Here is a 16829-nt window from a genome sequence, read left to right as displayed (position 1 = left end):
ATTTCCAGGCAAACTGGAAGTTTTTCCAAACTGGAAGTAGTTTCCAAACTTTCCTTGCTGTTTTACATATTAATGTCTCTTTACTACTTAACCACATTTCATAGCTAATTTGGGAGTGACAGGAAACAATGGAATAAGTTAATAAATGCAAGCTATCTCTGCAGCTATTAAAAAAAGAAGTTTGGTGTTTTTCGCATTCAAGGCTTTTCCTCCCCAAAGTTTCTAGCTAGAAAACTATTCAAAGCTAAAAAAGGAAGTGTGTGCTCTGCTCTGGGTGTTGTAAACTGAACATACACCAACCACTTCAAGTGAGAGGTCTTAAAGGCTCCTCATTAGTCCCTTATCACTGCATATTACCTCCAGGATGTGAAAAATTTTCTTTACAATATACCCTTATGCTGTAAGGGCATACACACACACATGCACACGCATATATACACATTTCCCTGGCTGGTTAAGCTCCTGACAAGTCTTAGGTGTTATGTTTAAATCTCCAAAAATTCAGTTCAAAGTCCAGGGATAAAAATATATAAATAATAAATGCTGGATGTTTGAATTGATAAGAATACAAAACCAAAAGAATTCTTTTTTATTTATTTATTTTTTTTGACAGGCAGAGTGGATAGTGAGAGAGAGAGAGACAGAGAGAAAGATCTTCCTTTTTGCCGTTGGTTCACCCTCCAATGGCCGCTGCGGCCGGCGCATCGCGTTGATCCGAAGCCAGGAGCCAGGTGCTTCTCCTGGTCTCCCATGCGGGTGCAGGGCCCAAGGACCTGGGCCATCCTCCACTGCCTTCCCGGGCCACAGCAGAGAGCTGGCCTGGAAGAGGGGCAACCGGGATAGAGTCCGGCGCCCCAGCCGGGACTAGAATCCGGTGTGCCGGCGCCGCAAGGCAGAGGATTAGCCTGTTAAGCCACGGCGCCGGCCAGAACCAAAAGAATTCTAAAACTAATTCATAAGACATCATGAACTAATTCTAACAAAATATTTGAAAACCAAGGGTTCATTCAAGTTTCATTTCAATGCTTTCAAAGCAAAGGTTGAACATTCTCTATATGAATTTAAAAAGTAGGCTTGGATTTCTTAAATTCAGTTTCCAAATGATAAAGCCAGGTTGTTAATTATAGTTAAATTGGAAAAGTACAAGTTGATGAGTTTATAAACTAGGGACTGGGAAAGTGCAATTCAGAAGGAAAACATCGACTGATTTTAATGCCAAAGGCGTTAATTAGTAATTTCTCATTTTTCCACGAATGTAAACATATTTTAACTAGGAAAGTTCAATTAGAATGACATATTATTGTTTCTGTCAATATAACCTGCCAGTCTTCCAAAGCCAATCAGTAGTCAGAAATTCTGTTATAATTAGAACAATGCAAGACAAATAGTAATCACCAGATGAAAAAATGATAGCAGTCATTGTGATCCAATTCCCTCCATCTCCCAATTTTGTGGTCTTTTAAAAAATAGATTCCAACTGGAGTGGATCACTATGTCATAAACTTTTAAGATACTTTCTTGGCCGGCGCCACGGCTCACTAGGCTAATCCTCCGCCTTGCGGCGCCGGCACACCGGGTTCTAGTCCCGGTCGGGGCACCGATCCTGTCCCGGTTGCCCCTCTTCCAGGCCAGCTCTCTGCTGTGGCCAGGGAGTGCAGTGGTCTGGAGTGGGAGACCAGGATAAGCACCTGGCTCCTGCCATCGGATCAGTGCGGTGTGCCGGCCGCAGCGCGCCTACCGCGGCGGCCATTGGAGGGTGAACCAACGGCAAAAAGGAAGACCTTTCTCTCTGTCTCCCTCTACTGTCCACTCTGCCTGTCAAAAAAAATTAAAAAAAAAAAAAGATACTATCTTAATTGAGTTGTTTCTAACATAGTTTATATAACATAAACCTCAAATATTATGTATAAAAATTGAATTATAAAAATAACCCAGGCTAAACATTTTCTGAGCACCAAATTTACCCACAGAAGGAATTCTACATTTCACCAGAACAGTATTACTATAAAACACCAACAGAAGTGGGTGTCAGCAGCTTCATGTTAAACATCTGTGTTACGTTTCCATAGCAGAATGCCTACCACATACACGGTAAATCATTATAAATCAAAACTTTTAAAAATAAAAATAAAAACTTACAGCTCCTTTGCAGTAAAGTCGTAACTTCCCGGACGGAGTGCGAACAATCACTGACATTCTTTTCCTGGCGCTGAAAGAAAGATTTCCGTAAAGTGTCATCACACAGAGGACGTGCATATATGTGTTTGTCATGCTTCACATCTTTTAATACTCACAGTGAAGAAATAAATTGGGCCAAATTATGAACCTTATCCTTTCACACCCATAGACTATGCCCTTGGGATACAGCTGAAAATTATGCCGTGTTCTTTAAGGCACCATTGACTGCCCTGGAGGAGTTGTTCCCAAAATAGCTCCCAAAAAATCTGCAAGCGTGAGTACCCAACAGACTGGAGTCCTAGTTTAGTGTTCTGAGGCTTGAAAACATTTAATTAAGCCAGTATCTTAGAAGATAAACTGTATGTTACAGTTTTTATAAAAAGCAGAATACTCATCAATTTTAAGTCCATTCCATATCACACAGAAAGACAAATACTAGTACTTTAAAACAACTTACTGGGGCCAGTGCTGGGCCACAGTGGGTTAAGCCACTGCCTGCAATGCTGGCATCTCATAAGGTACCCTGATCTACCAGCTCCTTGCTAATGTTCCTGGGAAAGCAGTGGAAGATGGCCTAAGAGCTTGGGCCTCTACACCTATGTTCCAGGCTCTGGGTCTGGTCTGGCCCAGCTCAATCTGTTGCAGCTATATGGGGAGTGAACCAGCAAATGAAGATTTCTCTCTCTGAATCAGTGGAGGGAATATCTCTCCCTCTTTCTCTCTCATTCAGCCACTGAAGTAAATAAATCTATTAAAAAAAACTTAAGTTCTCACAACCATTGTTCTCAATCATTAATAGCTAACCACTGGCATCATACATGCACACACACACAAAACTCCCAAAACCTAACTGAGCTACACTGATGAGCACAGACCTCTTAACATGGAGTTGGTGACTTAAGCAGTTTAATAAAAACTGAGTCCAAAGTACAACCTCCCTCAATACATTGTTACCGAGGCAGCTAACAACAGTGAACACAATGAACCAGTACAGCATCCTACAGAACTCATTCAGGAGTGTATGGACATTCTCGGCAAAATTGAATGCATCATTATTTCACCTTATAGTACACCACTGCTAAAAGAAAAGGAGATGAATTCAATTAACAGAGGCAGTCATGGTAACGTAGCCAATGGCCAGAAGTTTCTTTTAGAGGCATTTAGATATATCTAAGTTCTCTGTTTCTGCATCCATAACCACTATGATATTACTGTCCCATTCTCCACTCCTGTACTTTAGGAATATATTTATTTGAGCCTCCTTTATTGTTCCTATCACAGCCCTTCTTGTTTCACGCCCCTCTTAATCCAGCTTTGATAATGTTGTCCCAAACTCATTCAGTTCCTTTATCTTCTCCTCTCTTCTCCTGGTAAGATCCCCAAATCCTGGGTGAACTGGAGCCCTCTTCTTTATTTAAAAAATTTTTATTTGCATATATTTATTTGAGAGGCAGAGAGACAGAGTTAGAGAGAGGTAGAGAGACCTTCCATCTGTGGGCTCACTCCACAATTGGCCCCATCAGGTGAGATCAGGCCAAGGTCAGGAGACTGGAACCCAATCCAGGTCTCCCATATGAGGGCAAGGACCATGTAATTGAACCAGCACCTGCTGCTTCCCAGGGTGTACACCAGCAGGAAGATGGAATTAGTGGCACATCAGAGTAAGTTGACATTGCTAGAGAAAAGGCACCCAGCCACAGAGATTAGAAAATATGTGATATGCAACACCAACTTGGTGCTTTGTATAGCCCATTAGTTCATACATCTCTCTAAGCAGCCTGCTCTCTCACCCTTTACAGGATTATGGGATTACATTCTCCAAACCTCCTACATTTCCCCCGCCCAACTCTGGATCCTCTGAATTTTAGCAATTTACCTTGATGGAAGCCTTAAGTAAGAAATCTCTTTTCTTTCTGCTATTATATTCTACATGTCAGAGTGGGCATTTAGTCTAATGGTGAGGATGCCTCTGTCCCATATTGAACTACATGAGTTTGATGCTTAGAGCCAGCTCCTGACTTCAGCTTCCTGCTAATTCTGGACTGGTGGGCAATGCGGATGGCTACACTTGGGTTCCTGCCCTCCACATGGGAGACCTGGTTTGAGGTCCTGGTTCCCAGCTTCAATTCTAGCCCAGCCCTGGACATTACAGGCATTTGGGAAGCGAACCAGCCAATGACAGCACATGTTCTCTCTCCCTCTCCCCTTATGTTATTTCTCAAATAAATAAATTTTTTAAAAAGACCCTCTATGTGTCGCTACATGTGCAGCATCTGTGTTTTTCCTTTTACAGTGGAGGAAATGTTTCTTGGGTTCTCACTGGCCTTCCTTCCACTTCTCTTTGAGCACTCTTTGATTCTCCTTTCTCAATAGCTTCACTCCAAAAGTCACATTGATCTGTCCTGAATCTGCATCTCTCCTTCTGTGAAGGATGGACCTCTTCATCCGTGTTCACCGAGCTCTAGTTTCTCCCCTATGAAACTCACCCCAACCACACCCTCTCCACCAAGCCACATCTCCTTTCAAGTCTTTCCTCACTCCTCCTCATGGCTTAATTTCTCCAATCCATCATTATACAAAGTCTCTACTTACTGCCTGTTCATTTCTAATCTTTGCAAACTCACTTCTTTCCTCTCCCTTCCAACCAATGGCCACATCTAGCAAATACTTTTTACCTTCTTCTCACCTAACCTGCACAGTCTCAGGCACAGATGGTTACCCTCTCCCTACCCCCCTTCCCTTGGCTCTGTGGTACCTGGCATCCCTCTCTGTCCTCTACGTTTCTAACAACAGAGTGGTCTCCTTTGCAGATTCCTTTCAAATCTAATCAAACCTTACAAGTTAAGAGTTGCTCATGGCTCAGTTGCCAGCTTTCCACTTTCCCTTCACTCCGAATTTTATTTCCAGGAAATTTCATCCATTTTCCTGGCTTTAAATATCACTCACAGAGCAATGACTACCAAACTGGCACTTCAGCCATCAGCCTCCCTTTTTATGATTCAGGTACTTATATCCAACTGCCTATCTGCCTCTTCTACTTGTATATCGTGCAGGCATCTAAAATCCAGCAATCCCAGACATCTCCACATCTACTCTTACTCCACTTCTGTCCTCTATGTAAAGTGGTACTTCCATCTGCCCGGTTATATATGCCAGGAACCCTAACTCTTCCCTGCTTCCCCCCTCTATATTCATTCCTCAAAGTTTCATAGAAATCCCTCCAAAGACATGTGGATTCATCAACTTCCCTGTAATTTCACTGTTCTCATCCTCGTGTAAACCCCTTTTAAAGATTTTATTTATTTTATTTGAGAGGTGGAGTTACAGTCAGTGAGAGGGAGAGACAGAAAGAAAGGTCTTCCTTCCACTGGTCCATTCCCCAAGTGGCTGCAACTGAACCAGTCCAAAGCCAGGAGTCAGGTGCTTCTTCCTGGTCTCCCATGTGGGTACAGGGGCCCAAGGACTTGGGCCATCTTCTACTGCTTTCCCAGACCATAGCAGAGAGCTGGATTGGAAGTAGAGCACCCGGGACTAGAATCGGCGTCCATATGGGAATGCGGCACTGCAGGCAGAGGATTAACCTACTACGCCACAGCGCCAGCCCCTCCAGAGAGTATTTTAACAGCACCAGATTCACTTTTCCTAGTTCCTTTCTTAAACTCATTGCCTCACAGCATCCTGGAAGAACCAAAACTCCTGACTGCTTTATTTTTCTTCATGACACTTAAGAAAGTGCTTTCCAAGTGTGTGTTTAAAAATCATATACAAATACCAATGAATATATTTTTATAATATATCAGATATAATACAAGTTGGCTTATAAGAAACAATCATTGTTGTTGACACAATGTACTTTGGGAATACTCTACTCTAGTTCATCTTGCAGCTTCTTATTTATTCTCTTTAGAGACTTTCGGACCACAGAGGGAAAGAAAACAGGATTTACCTAATAAATTGGACAGACCTCATTATGTTTTTGTTATTAACTATGGGAGTGTGGTCACTCCCAATCATGACAGCAACCAAGGGGCTGGTGCTGTGGTGTAGCGGGTAAAGCCACCGCCTGCAATGCCAGCATCCCATATGGGTTCCAGTTCGAGTTCTGGCTGCTCCACTTCTGATCCAGCTCTCTGCTATGGCCTGGGAAAGCAGAAGATGGCCCCAAGTCCTTGGGCCCCTACCCCTGCACCTGTGTGGAAGACTTGGAGGAAGATCCTTGCTCTGGGCTTCGGAGCAGTGCAGCTCCAGCCATTGTGGCCAGTTGGGGAGTGAACCAGCGGCTGGAAGACCTCTCTCTCTCTCTCTCTGCCTCTCTTTCTCTCTCTGTGTAACTATTTCAAATACATAAAAAAAAAAGACAGCAACCAAAGGTGGCATAGAAAAGGAAGTGCCTCTCCCAGGCAGTGTACATATGTGCCTTCTTCCATGGACAGAGTTCCAGGGGAAAAAAAAAAAAAAAAAGATGGGCACATATTTCCTTGAAGAGTGGCACTACTTCCTAATGGATTTGACACTGAAGGTCTCCTGTGACTGGTGATGCAATCTTTAAAGATCATGCTATGAGAAGGACAGCTGGCTGGAAAACTACATGGTCAGGTGGGAGTGAAGAACCAGAACCCACTGACTGGTAGCTGAGGGCCTCTACTATTTGGCCTTAGGAGTAAAGTAAGTAGGATAACCACTTTGCTTTCTGTTCTTTCCTACTGGATGGTAACTGGTCTTATACAAAGATACTCAAAATGTTTCTAGAAAAGGAATTAAAAGATAAGCTTATTTTAGCACAACAATTTTGAAATCTATGCTCGCATTTTTTCTCTCTCTCTCTCTTTTTTTTTTTTTTGACAGGCAGAATGGACAGTGAGAGAGAGAGACAGAGAGAAAGGTCTTCCTTTCTTCCGTTGGTTCACCCCTCAATGGCCGCTGCGGCCAGCGCACCACGCTGATCCGAAGCCAGGAGCCAGGTGCTTCTCCTGGTCTCCCATGCGGGTGCAGGGCCCAAGCATTTGGGCCATCCTTCACTGCACTCCTGGGCCACAGCAGAGAGCTGGACTGGAAGGGGAGCAACTGGGACAGAATCCGGTGCCCCAACTGGGACTAGAACCCGGTGTGCTGGCACTGCAGGCGGAGGATTAGCCTATTGAGCCGCGGTGCCGGCCATATGCTCTCATTTCTAACAGAGAGATGGATATAGTTCCCCAAATCTCAAAGATAATCAGATACAACAAGTACACAGTAAGAATGGGTGCTTCCCAATTCATCTCTACTCCACATAAACCTTGGTGCCTCTAACTATGTTTTCAGATCATTAGCCATAGACTCCTGGTCCTATACGCGAGTCTTGTGAATCAGGGATATGTGTTTCAGAAAGATTTCTGAACTTTCATGAGGAGTCACAGATTGCAACACTCTGTGAAAACTGTCATGATTTATCCACATATACTGCAGTTAAAAACATACTGAAGATTTTAACATTTTTTTCTGAAAAAATTTAAATAAAAACAAAGCACACTTTCTAGTTATTTAAGAGAGAAAAAATAAACTAGGGAGAAAATTATCTTATTTATACAAATCATAGAGTAGGTGTTTTACCTGGTGAACTCCAGGACATTGAGTAATTCGTATCTTTCTTCCTGCCCCAGCTATGAAGAAATGGAATATTTGAGTACATATAGTTAGAAATAACTTAGGCTTCTTGGACATACACTGGCCATAAAATTTTATTATAAAAAATGTCAACATGAACAGATTTTTCCTTTTGAAATGTGGAAGAGAACTTACTAACTTTCAGGTTAATTAAGATATAGGAAATAGAAAGTCCAGAACAGGAGAAAACCAAAAAGAAATCCAAGTACCACAGAGGCAGACTTTAGAGCAAACCAGTCCAGACAGAGAATGGAGGGCTTCGCCACTGGCCAGATTATCTGGAATGGCTGGACTGAGAGTACTAGGGAGGTATGGGGAACAATTAGTAACAGAAAGAAAATGAAGCTATTAAAAGAAAGCTGAGGTATTTATCTTAAGGAAATAAAGGGGAAAATTTATCTTTAGGAAGTAATTTTGTGTCAGGAAACACAAAGTTAAAGAAAAGAAAATAATTACTGCCTACAACAATATTCATCTATAAATGCTGGTAGATACAATATAAATATTAAGTGATGATTCTTAAATGAGATATGATTTACATATAATAAAATGCAAAGACCTTCAGTGTATAGTTCAATAAAAATCATATAGTTTGACAAAGGTATACTGTGTATACCCACCACCCAATCAAGATGTGGAAGACCCCATCAACATCTCTGTGCCCTTCTCCCATCAATCTCCCCTGCCCTGAGGCACCACTGTCGTGGTTTCTATCACCATAAACCACTTCTCAGCTGCATATAAATGAAATGAAACAGGATGGATGCACTGTTCTGTCTCAGGCATTTGTTCTGCGCAACATAATGCTTTGGAGATTCATCAATCAATAACTCATTTTTTATTGTTTAGATACTTCATGGTAGAAATATCTCATGATTTGTGTTTGGTTTTCTATTGATGGGCATTTGGTTAATTCCAGTTTTTGGCAATTATGACTAAAGCTGCTGTGAACAGTTCTTCACAGGTCTTTTTGTGGACGTAAACTTTCACTCCTGTGGGATAACTAGCGTATAGTCACTAGGGCAGATGTAAGTCCCCTTTCAAGAGAAAATATTCGAAGCTTTTCTGAATGGACTGTGTACTCTACTCAACTACTAGAAATATGTGATTGTTCCACTTGTCCTATACTCTAATATCTGGAGGTGAAAATATTTGTAATGTTAGCCTTCTTGGTGAGTGTGTAGGAGGATCTTTTTGTGTTTTTAATCTACATTTCCTTAATGATTAACAATTTTTTTATGTCATTCACATATCTTATTTTGTGAAAACTCAGGTTAACTTTTTGGGGCCTAATCTCGGAGCCTGTGGAAGCCTGCTGGGAACAGGACTTCTCAAAGGCAGCTATGACTGGAAGACTGTGGTGCAAGGCCATTTTTTGCTGCCTATAAGCGAGGTCTCTTTTGTTGGCTATAAGCGTGCTCTCCAAAGAGTGCACACAGAGGTTCTTAAAATTGCAAATGTTTATGCTCAAGATGAAACTGAATTCTACTTGGGCAAGGCATGTGCCCATGTGTACAGAGAACAACACAGTGACTCCTGGCGGCAAACCTAAGAGTAACCTGGGGAAAGGTCACCTGTGCTCAGGGAAACGGTGGCATGCTTCATGCAGAATTCCGAAACAACCTTGCTGCAAACACCATTCGATACAGAATCCATGTGATGCTGTACCCCTCAAGGCTTTAAACTACTGAAAAGTAAATAAATAGAAATGGAACTGTTCTCTTGTAAAAGAAAGTTGGCCCTAATACTTGCTTAACCCAACATCGTAATAGAGTAATATTGAAAATATGGGGTGGGTTAATAAGCAAAAGGGAGCAGGTTCAGGAGAGATGCCCCCTCAACATGCAACATAGAAATTCAACAGACAGGTCTAAAACTACGAATGAAACATAGATCAAGAATCGTGCATTTTTTTGAAAATAGGACATGTATACATGACTAAAGAAATGGCCAAAAAGACAGATAATGGTTGCTTCTGGGAAGGGGGCTTCTATTTCAATATAAGCCTACTGGTTCCTTTTTGAAGCTAGGCATGTGTATTACTTTGTTTAAAATGAAACTTAAAAATAACTTACTGAATCTATAATCACTGAGTCAGGTGTTCTTCCAGTGAAAACAAAATTCAATTGCTTGGCTGCTCTGACCAACGCGCCCTCATCTGTTTCAGGAAAACAAGTGAAAGCAAATATATAATGGGAAAAATTATTCCAAATACAATAGAAATACATTTATTTAATGCAGTTTTGTTTAAATTTTTTTATTCTACCTTCTGTTACTGAAGCCCATTTATTTTTAAATTACATGGTAATGCCGAAGGAATGAAGAAACAATCTTACATGTCTGAGACACATAGATCTCAGAGTAGTATTTGTGAACATTAAGTCTGTTAGTCATTCCTTCCTAAGAAGGATAACATAACTGTGCTGCTTTGTCCAGCATATTCTCTATACAATCTTTCTAAAATGCCTTGTTTTATTCTTTTCCACCAAAAAAGTTAAATATAGATAACTAATACTACCAATTGAGGAATTCACATATATTTAAATGCTTTACATATATATATATGTTTCATATATGTTAATTACTTCTGTCATGGCATTGTATAAAACTCGCCTTTGCTGAGGTGGGTATGGAATAAGAAAACATTAACTTAGTTTCTATTTGCATGGTTTCTAGTCTAAACATATGAGAAGTAACATTTCTTAGGCTTTCTAGGAATTTGGCATAATCTACAAGTTACAGGAACTAGTTTAGAATGTGGTTTAGAAGCATTTGCATATAACAAATTTCTCCAAAGTTTTTTCCTTCTTCCCTAAAATTTTACAATGGTCAAATTGATAATCTACCCAACTTCACACAGAAAATATTTAAAACTAAGCCTAAATATTAAATAAGTGTAATTATAGTGATAAGTGTACTAACAAATATTTTATTAAATTCCTTTAAATATGTCAAACTTTCCTCACTCAAAAAGCTCTATATCATTTTCAAAGGGTAAGCCAAACTGTGTTCTGAAGTCACAGATGAGGGTGCCTCAAAAAATTCATGGGAAATGTAGCTAAAAGACAAGTTTGTTTTCATGCAAAAAACCTTTGCAACCCATGCACAGTTGTTTTGCAATGCACAGTTCCATAAACTTATTGAGGATCACATATACACTCATTATTTTTAGGTGAACAGATCTTCCTTTTCCAGTATGCTTACCTTCACAGTTTATGACTAACAGCTTATTTTTAATTATTTACAAGGAAGAGAAAAATTATGCTTAAATAAAATAGTCCCTTTTTCCACTTGTGTGAATTTTATTATTCAAATTCCTATATAACTTATGTTCCATGCCAACAATTACACATACAAATCTATGTATTTAAACATATGTTTTTCATCTTGAAAGTCAAAGTTTTTCTAATAAAACATTTTTAAATCTAAAAGTCATAATCAATTTGGCTATCTTACTTTTTCAAATTACACTGAATTTTTTCTAGCAATCCTGAATGTTACAACAATTTTCCCCAGAAACATATTTCACCATTGCTTTCTTTGTACCTGGAGATGCTGCTTGGTAAATAATCTTCTCACCCTCACGCTCAGGGACTGCTGTGTGACAGACTGCCATCATTGTGAGAAATTCACAGATGATAGGTGCAGTTGGCTGAGAAACACACATTAGGTTAGCCTTCTCATGTAAATGTTTTGACATCAATGATAACAATATTACATCATGTACAACCAATAAGAACGTAGCTGTTAGAAATTGGGATATGGGGTAATAGCCAACTCAGAAGCAAAAATTAGTGATGAAGAAAACATTTTTACTCAAATTATGCATTTGTGTACTTTCTCATTCACTTTTTCAACATTTATACAATCATGAATACATGCTGGACAAGTAAAAAAAAAGAATTTTGTAACAACAGATATTGATAATTATTAAAAATGATCATGAACATAAAGAATATATAAACCTGAAAGACAATTCAGAGTAACATTCGTTAGTTTTCATTCATTACTAAACAGATAATAGTTTTATGTTGCTTACATGGTTATTTTGGAGATTTTCCAGCAAGGATGAGTCACTAAATGTTTTTTCATCTCCAAACTGTGAGCTCTGCCTAAGGGTAAAAAAATGAAGCAAACTTGGTTCATTTATATACAAGTCCTCTGATGCATTTGTAACTTGATTTTAAAGTAAATTGTTATACCTGCAAACTTTTAGTCAAACATAATTTAAACAAAAAGCTTTTGATTGTAATTTTTATAGGTTACAAAGAGTCTCATCAATGTCCACATGTCAAATATCAAGACCTTCATATTTTAAAGTCAGAACCCTTGAGAAGAATGAATAGTGAAAGAGAATAGAATTTGAAACAACAGAACACATGAAGTATTGTCAACGAAATATTTCTCCCAAAAGCCAAAGGAAGAAGCTTAAACATTTATAATAAAATACATCTTTATTTGCATGCAATAATTTAGTCTGTTACTTCTCAGAATTATAATAAAATACATATTTCTTAGCATGCAATAACTTAATATTCTCAAAATATCACCTGTAGAGAGATGAACACATCATCATCATTATTACTATGGCTCTGGTTTCAAAGACCGAGGAAAAAAACCTAAAAACTTTTAAATGATTTATCAATGGGTAGACAGAAAAAAATTAAATTTCTTCTCCAATTATTATCATTTATTAAAAATAGATTATCGCTTTGAACTTTATAAACATTTTTATTATTAAAACACATTCACTGGGGACAGTATTGTGGTGCAGCAGGTTAAGCTGCTGCCTAAAATGGCATCTCTTATGAGCAATGGTTTGATTTCTGGCTGCTCTACCTCCAGTCAAGCTCCCTCTTAATATATCTGGGAAAGCAGCAGATGATGGTCCAAGTACTTGGGCCCATGCCACTCATGTGGCAGACCCAGACTGAGTTCCAGGCTCCTGGCTTCAGCCTGGCCCTGCCCTGGCAATTGTGGCCATTTGGAGTGTGTACTGGTAGATAGAAGATCTCTCTCTCTCTAACTCTGCCTTTTAAATAAATAAAGTCTTATTTATTAATAGTTCATAGTTATACTACCTTACTTATTTGTACTATACTTGATCATAGCCAAAAGGCCGAGAAGCGATACCTTATTTATTTGCTAGATAAACTGATATGTCAAGGATATTAACAGTAACATTTTGCATGAGGAAGCCTATTTCATTCCACAGACTTCCAGACTAAAAATCTTCATCAACCTAAACATGTCTTATTAATCTCATCAGTAACTTGCATTTCATAACGGATATAACTTTCAAATGTTTTTATAATTGAGAAATTCCTTTTTTTATGCAATTGAAATATTTACATGAACATTTTCCACTTTCTGTTCCCCAATGAAGGTTTTCACAAATGATGATGATAAATATAAAAATTCTCCCAAAAAGTAGCTTCTTTCCCAAGATCATAAACACACAAACAAGTCATCCTCTAATCAGACAGCTGGGCTTGGTGAAATAGGAATGGAGCTCCCACCACCACACTCAGCAACTTCATGGAGCAGTTCCTTGTCATAAAAATAAACAAATAAAGCTAGGAAGCTCATGCCATTAAAAAGTAAGAACCAGCTGAATTAAAAGTAAAAACAATAAACTGTCAGTTGACAAAACTACACGAATTTGAAAACTATTTACATATAAAATATAAGCCAACATCAGCATTTATCAAAATTTTCATAGAAATTTCTAAATGGCACATTGTTCACAAAGAGACAGAGACATTGTGGTGTTTGCCAAGAAGCAGTAAGGCAGGGCATGTGACTGGTAAGCAGAGGAACAATGAACATGGAAGCCCACAAAGCCATAACGTTATAGCTTCTTGAGTGGCTGGGTCTAGTGGTTGAGGTGTCAATGTCCCACATCCGAGTACCTGAGTTCAATTCTTGGCTCTAGCCCTTGACCCTAGCTACCTGCTAATGCAGAGAGACCCTGGGAGGCTGGAGTGATGACTCAAGTTATTGGGTTCCTAGTACCATGTGGGAGACCTGGATGGAGGCTCCTGGCTTTGGCTCAATCCAGTCCCTGCCACTGCTGAATTAAAGGAATGAATCAACAGATGAGAACTTTCTTGTTCTCTTTTCTGCTTCTCAAATACAGAAATAAAATATTCAAAAAAGCTATGATACATTGTAAGTAATTATTTTCTGATAATTATTCTTCAAAAATGAAGAATCCCATAGCAAAAACAATAAGAGAAAATCCATTAAGTTATGGCTGAATTAGTAATAGTAGCCTGCATACATTATAGTACAGATCACAAAATTTTTAAAACTCAAAGTTCTTGTCTATACGACAGCCATCACAAAAAAGGAAAATGAAAACTGGACCCATACTTTCCACTTTAAACCAAAATAAACTCCAAATGGATCAAAAATTTAATAAAAGCATTAAAGATATAAGGAAATTGAAAGAAATCATTTGGGAGTGAAAAAGGTATCATATATAAGGGTCTTATATGACACAGAAAGACAAATACTGCATGTTCTCCCTTATATGTGGGAGCTGAAATTAAAGAAAAGAAAAAAAAAATCAAAAGCAAAAACCAAGAAGTAAAGAAAGAAAGGCCTGTGTGTATCAGTACTGCTGCAAATAAGTTTTGTGTAACTTCGCTTTATATCTTTGTCAAACCAATGGTTAAGAATGTTATGCTACTATAGTTTTAATGATCTGCAATTACTTAAAAATTTATTGTATATGGCAAAATGGTCATTTTTCCATTCAATTATTGTTTATAACTGTTGCCTATATTCCCATTAAACTAGGGTCTTTTTTCTTTCTTCTTGTTAAACTTCTTATTTGGTGAAGCATTGTGCCCTTTTACTGTAATATAAATTTAAACTATGTTACCTCAAAAACTAAGAAAGGAAAGAAAGAGAGAGGGAGGGAGGGAGGGAAAGTAGAGGGAAAAGGAGGGTGGGAAGGAATATCATCATAGTCTTAGAATTATTTCTATGAACAATATTGAATCTGTCAAAAACTAACATTTTTTAAAAAGTTCATGGAAGAAAGAATCTAAAGATAAGCTTATTTTGGTCCAAAAAAGTTGAAATTCATGTAAATGAGGTGTTTTTGTAAAGTTTATGTAGAATGCATATATGAAAAAAATTATTTGTGAAGTAAAAATCTTTTGTACCAAAACAGACATCTTTTAATTCCATTTTCTATGAACTCTTTGAAGTACCTTCATGTAACTTAGAAAACAAAATAGGTAAATCTTACCATATAAGTAATTCTGCATGGAAAAAGCTATCGCAAGCAAAGTGAGAGTCAAATGACAAGCTGGGAAATAATGTTTCCAACTTATAAAGATTAATTCCCATGACTTAAAAGGAACTCATACAATGCAATTAAAATAATGATAGTGCAGTAGAAAATGAACAATCTATGTAAACACAGTTCAACAGAAGGAGCACAAATGGCTTTAAATGTACAGTCAATCTTACAAAAAGAAAAGTGAAATATAAACTTATCAATATGATGAAACTAAAGTTTGACAATCTGTGTTGCTTGGGAAACAGTGAAGACATATTATTGGTGAGACTGTAAATTGGTATAATTTCTAAAAAGTACAACTGAGGCAATAATTCAAATCCTATGACCTTGTAATTCCAGCTGTAGGAATTTATAGAATTTACCTAGTATAAAATGCTTCAACAAATGTTCTTTGTAGCACATGTACATGATTCTTTGTAGCACTTTTTTTTTTTTTTTTTTTTTTTTTTTTACAGGCAGAGTGGATAGTTAGAGAGACAGAGAAAGGTCTTCCTTTTCTGTTGGTTCACCCTCCAATGGCCGCTGCACCATGCTGATCTGAAGCTAGGAGCCAGGTGCTTCTCCTGGTCTCCCATGCAAATGCAGGGCCCAAGCACTTGGGCCATCCTCCACTGCACTCCCGGGCCATAGCAGAGAGCTGGACTGGAAGGGGAGCAACCGGGACAGAATCCAGCACCCTGACCGGGACTAGAACCCGGGGTGCTGGCGCCGCAGGCGGAGGATTAGCCTATTGAGCCGCGGCACTGGCCTGTAGCACATTGTTAATGGCAAAAGATCAGAAATTATCCAAAACTCTATTGGTATGTTGCTTAAAAAATTCGTGGTGTATTTGCATATTAAAATATTATATACAGGAGCCAGCACTGTGGCATAGTAGGTAAAGCTGCCACCTGCAACACTGGCAAGGTGCTTGTTTGAGTCCCAGATGCTCCAGTTTGGATCAAGCTCCCTGCTAATGGCCTGGGAAAGCATCAGAAGGTGGCTCAAGTGCCTGGGCTCTTGCCATCTACATGGGAGACCCACAAGAAGCTCCTGGCTCCTGGCTTTGGATCCAGCCAGCTCCAGCCATTACGGCCATTTGGGGAATGAACCAGAGGATGAAAGATTGATATTGATCTCTCTGTCTCTCCCTTTCTCTGTAATTCTGCTTCTCAAATCAATAAATAAATCTTAAAATCAAGAATATTATATACAAAAAAGTCAGCTCTTTATGGGATATGGACAAATCTCAAACATTATTGTTAAATGAAAAGCCAGTACAAAACAGTGTGAACAATATGCTTCACTTTTTGTAAAAATATAAGAGAGGGTCCAGTGCTGTGGCATAGTGGGTAAAGCTGCCGCTTGCAGTGCTGGCCTCCCATATGGACACTAGTTTGAGTTCCGACTGCTCCACTAATAATCCTGCTCTTTGCTATGGTATAAGAAAGCAGTAGCAGATGGTCCAAGTCCTTGGGCCCCTGCACCTGTGCGGAGACCTGGAAGAAGCTCCTGGCTCCTGATGAAGCTCTGGCCATTGCGGCCATTTGGGGGAGTGAACCAGTGGATGGAAGATCTCTCTCTCTCTGCCTCTGCCTCTCTAACTTTGCTTTTTTCTTTTCCTAAGATTTTATTTATTTGAGAGGTAGAGTTACAGATAGTGAGAGAGAGAGACAGAGAGAAAGGTCTTCCATCCGTTGGTTCACTCCCCAAA

At 39.0% G+C, this 16829-nt stretch overlaps 1 protein-coding gene across 2 annotated transcripts in view; it reads right to left on the bottom strand.

Annotated features, from left to right (window-relative positions):
• ATP8A1 (ATPase phospholipid transporting 8A1) overlaps nucleotides 1-16829 on the bottom strand; it is a 257106-nt gene that overhangs the window by 129262 nt on the left and 111015 nt on the right. For both annotated transcript variants that reach the window (XM_062213046.1, XM_062213047.1), the window contains 5 exons: nucleotides 11861-11933; nucleotides 11368-11473; nucleotides 9897-9979; nucleotides 7768-7817; nucleotides 2140-2209 (listed from right to left, as the gene is read on the bottom strand). In XM_062213046.1, coding sequence (XP_062069030.1) covers nucleotides 2140-2209; nucleotides 7768-7817; nucleotides 9897-9979; nucleotides 11368-11473; nucleotides 11861-11933 — 382 coding nt within the window. The remainder of the gene's footprint in view (nucleotides 1-2139; nucleotides 2210-7767; nucleotides 7818-9896; nucleotides 9980-11367; nucleotides 11474-11860; nucleotides 11934-16829) is intronic.

Source organism: Lepus europaeus, chromosome 16, assembly GCF_033115175.1.
Source record: "Lepus europaeus isolate LE1 chromosome 16, mLepTim1.pri, whole genome shotgun sequence".
Classification (NCBI taxonomy): Eukaryota; Metazoa; Chordata; class Mammalia; order Lagomorpha; family Leporidae; genus Lepus; species Lepus europaeus.
The sequence above is the reverse complement of the archived record's forward strand: the minus strand, read 5'-3'. Positions and strand labels throughout refer to the sequence as shown.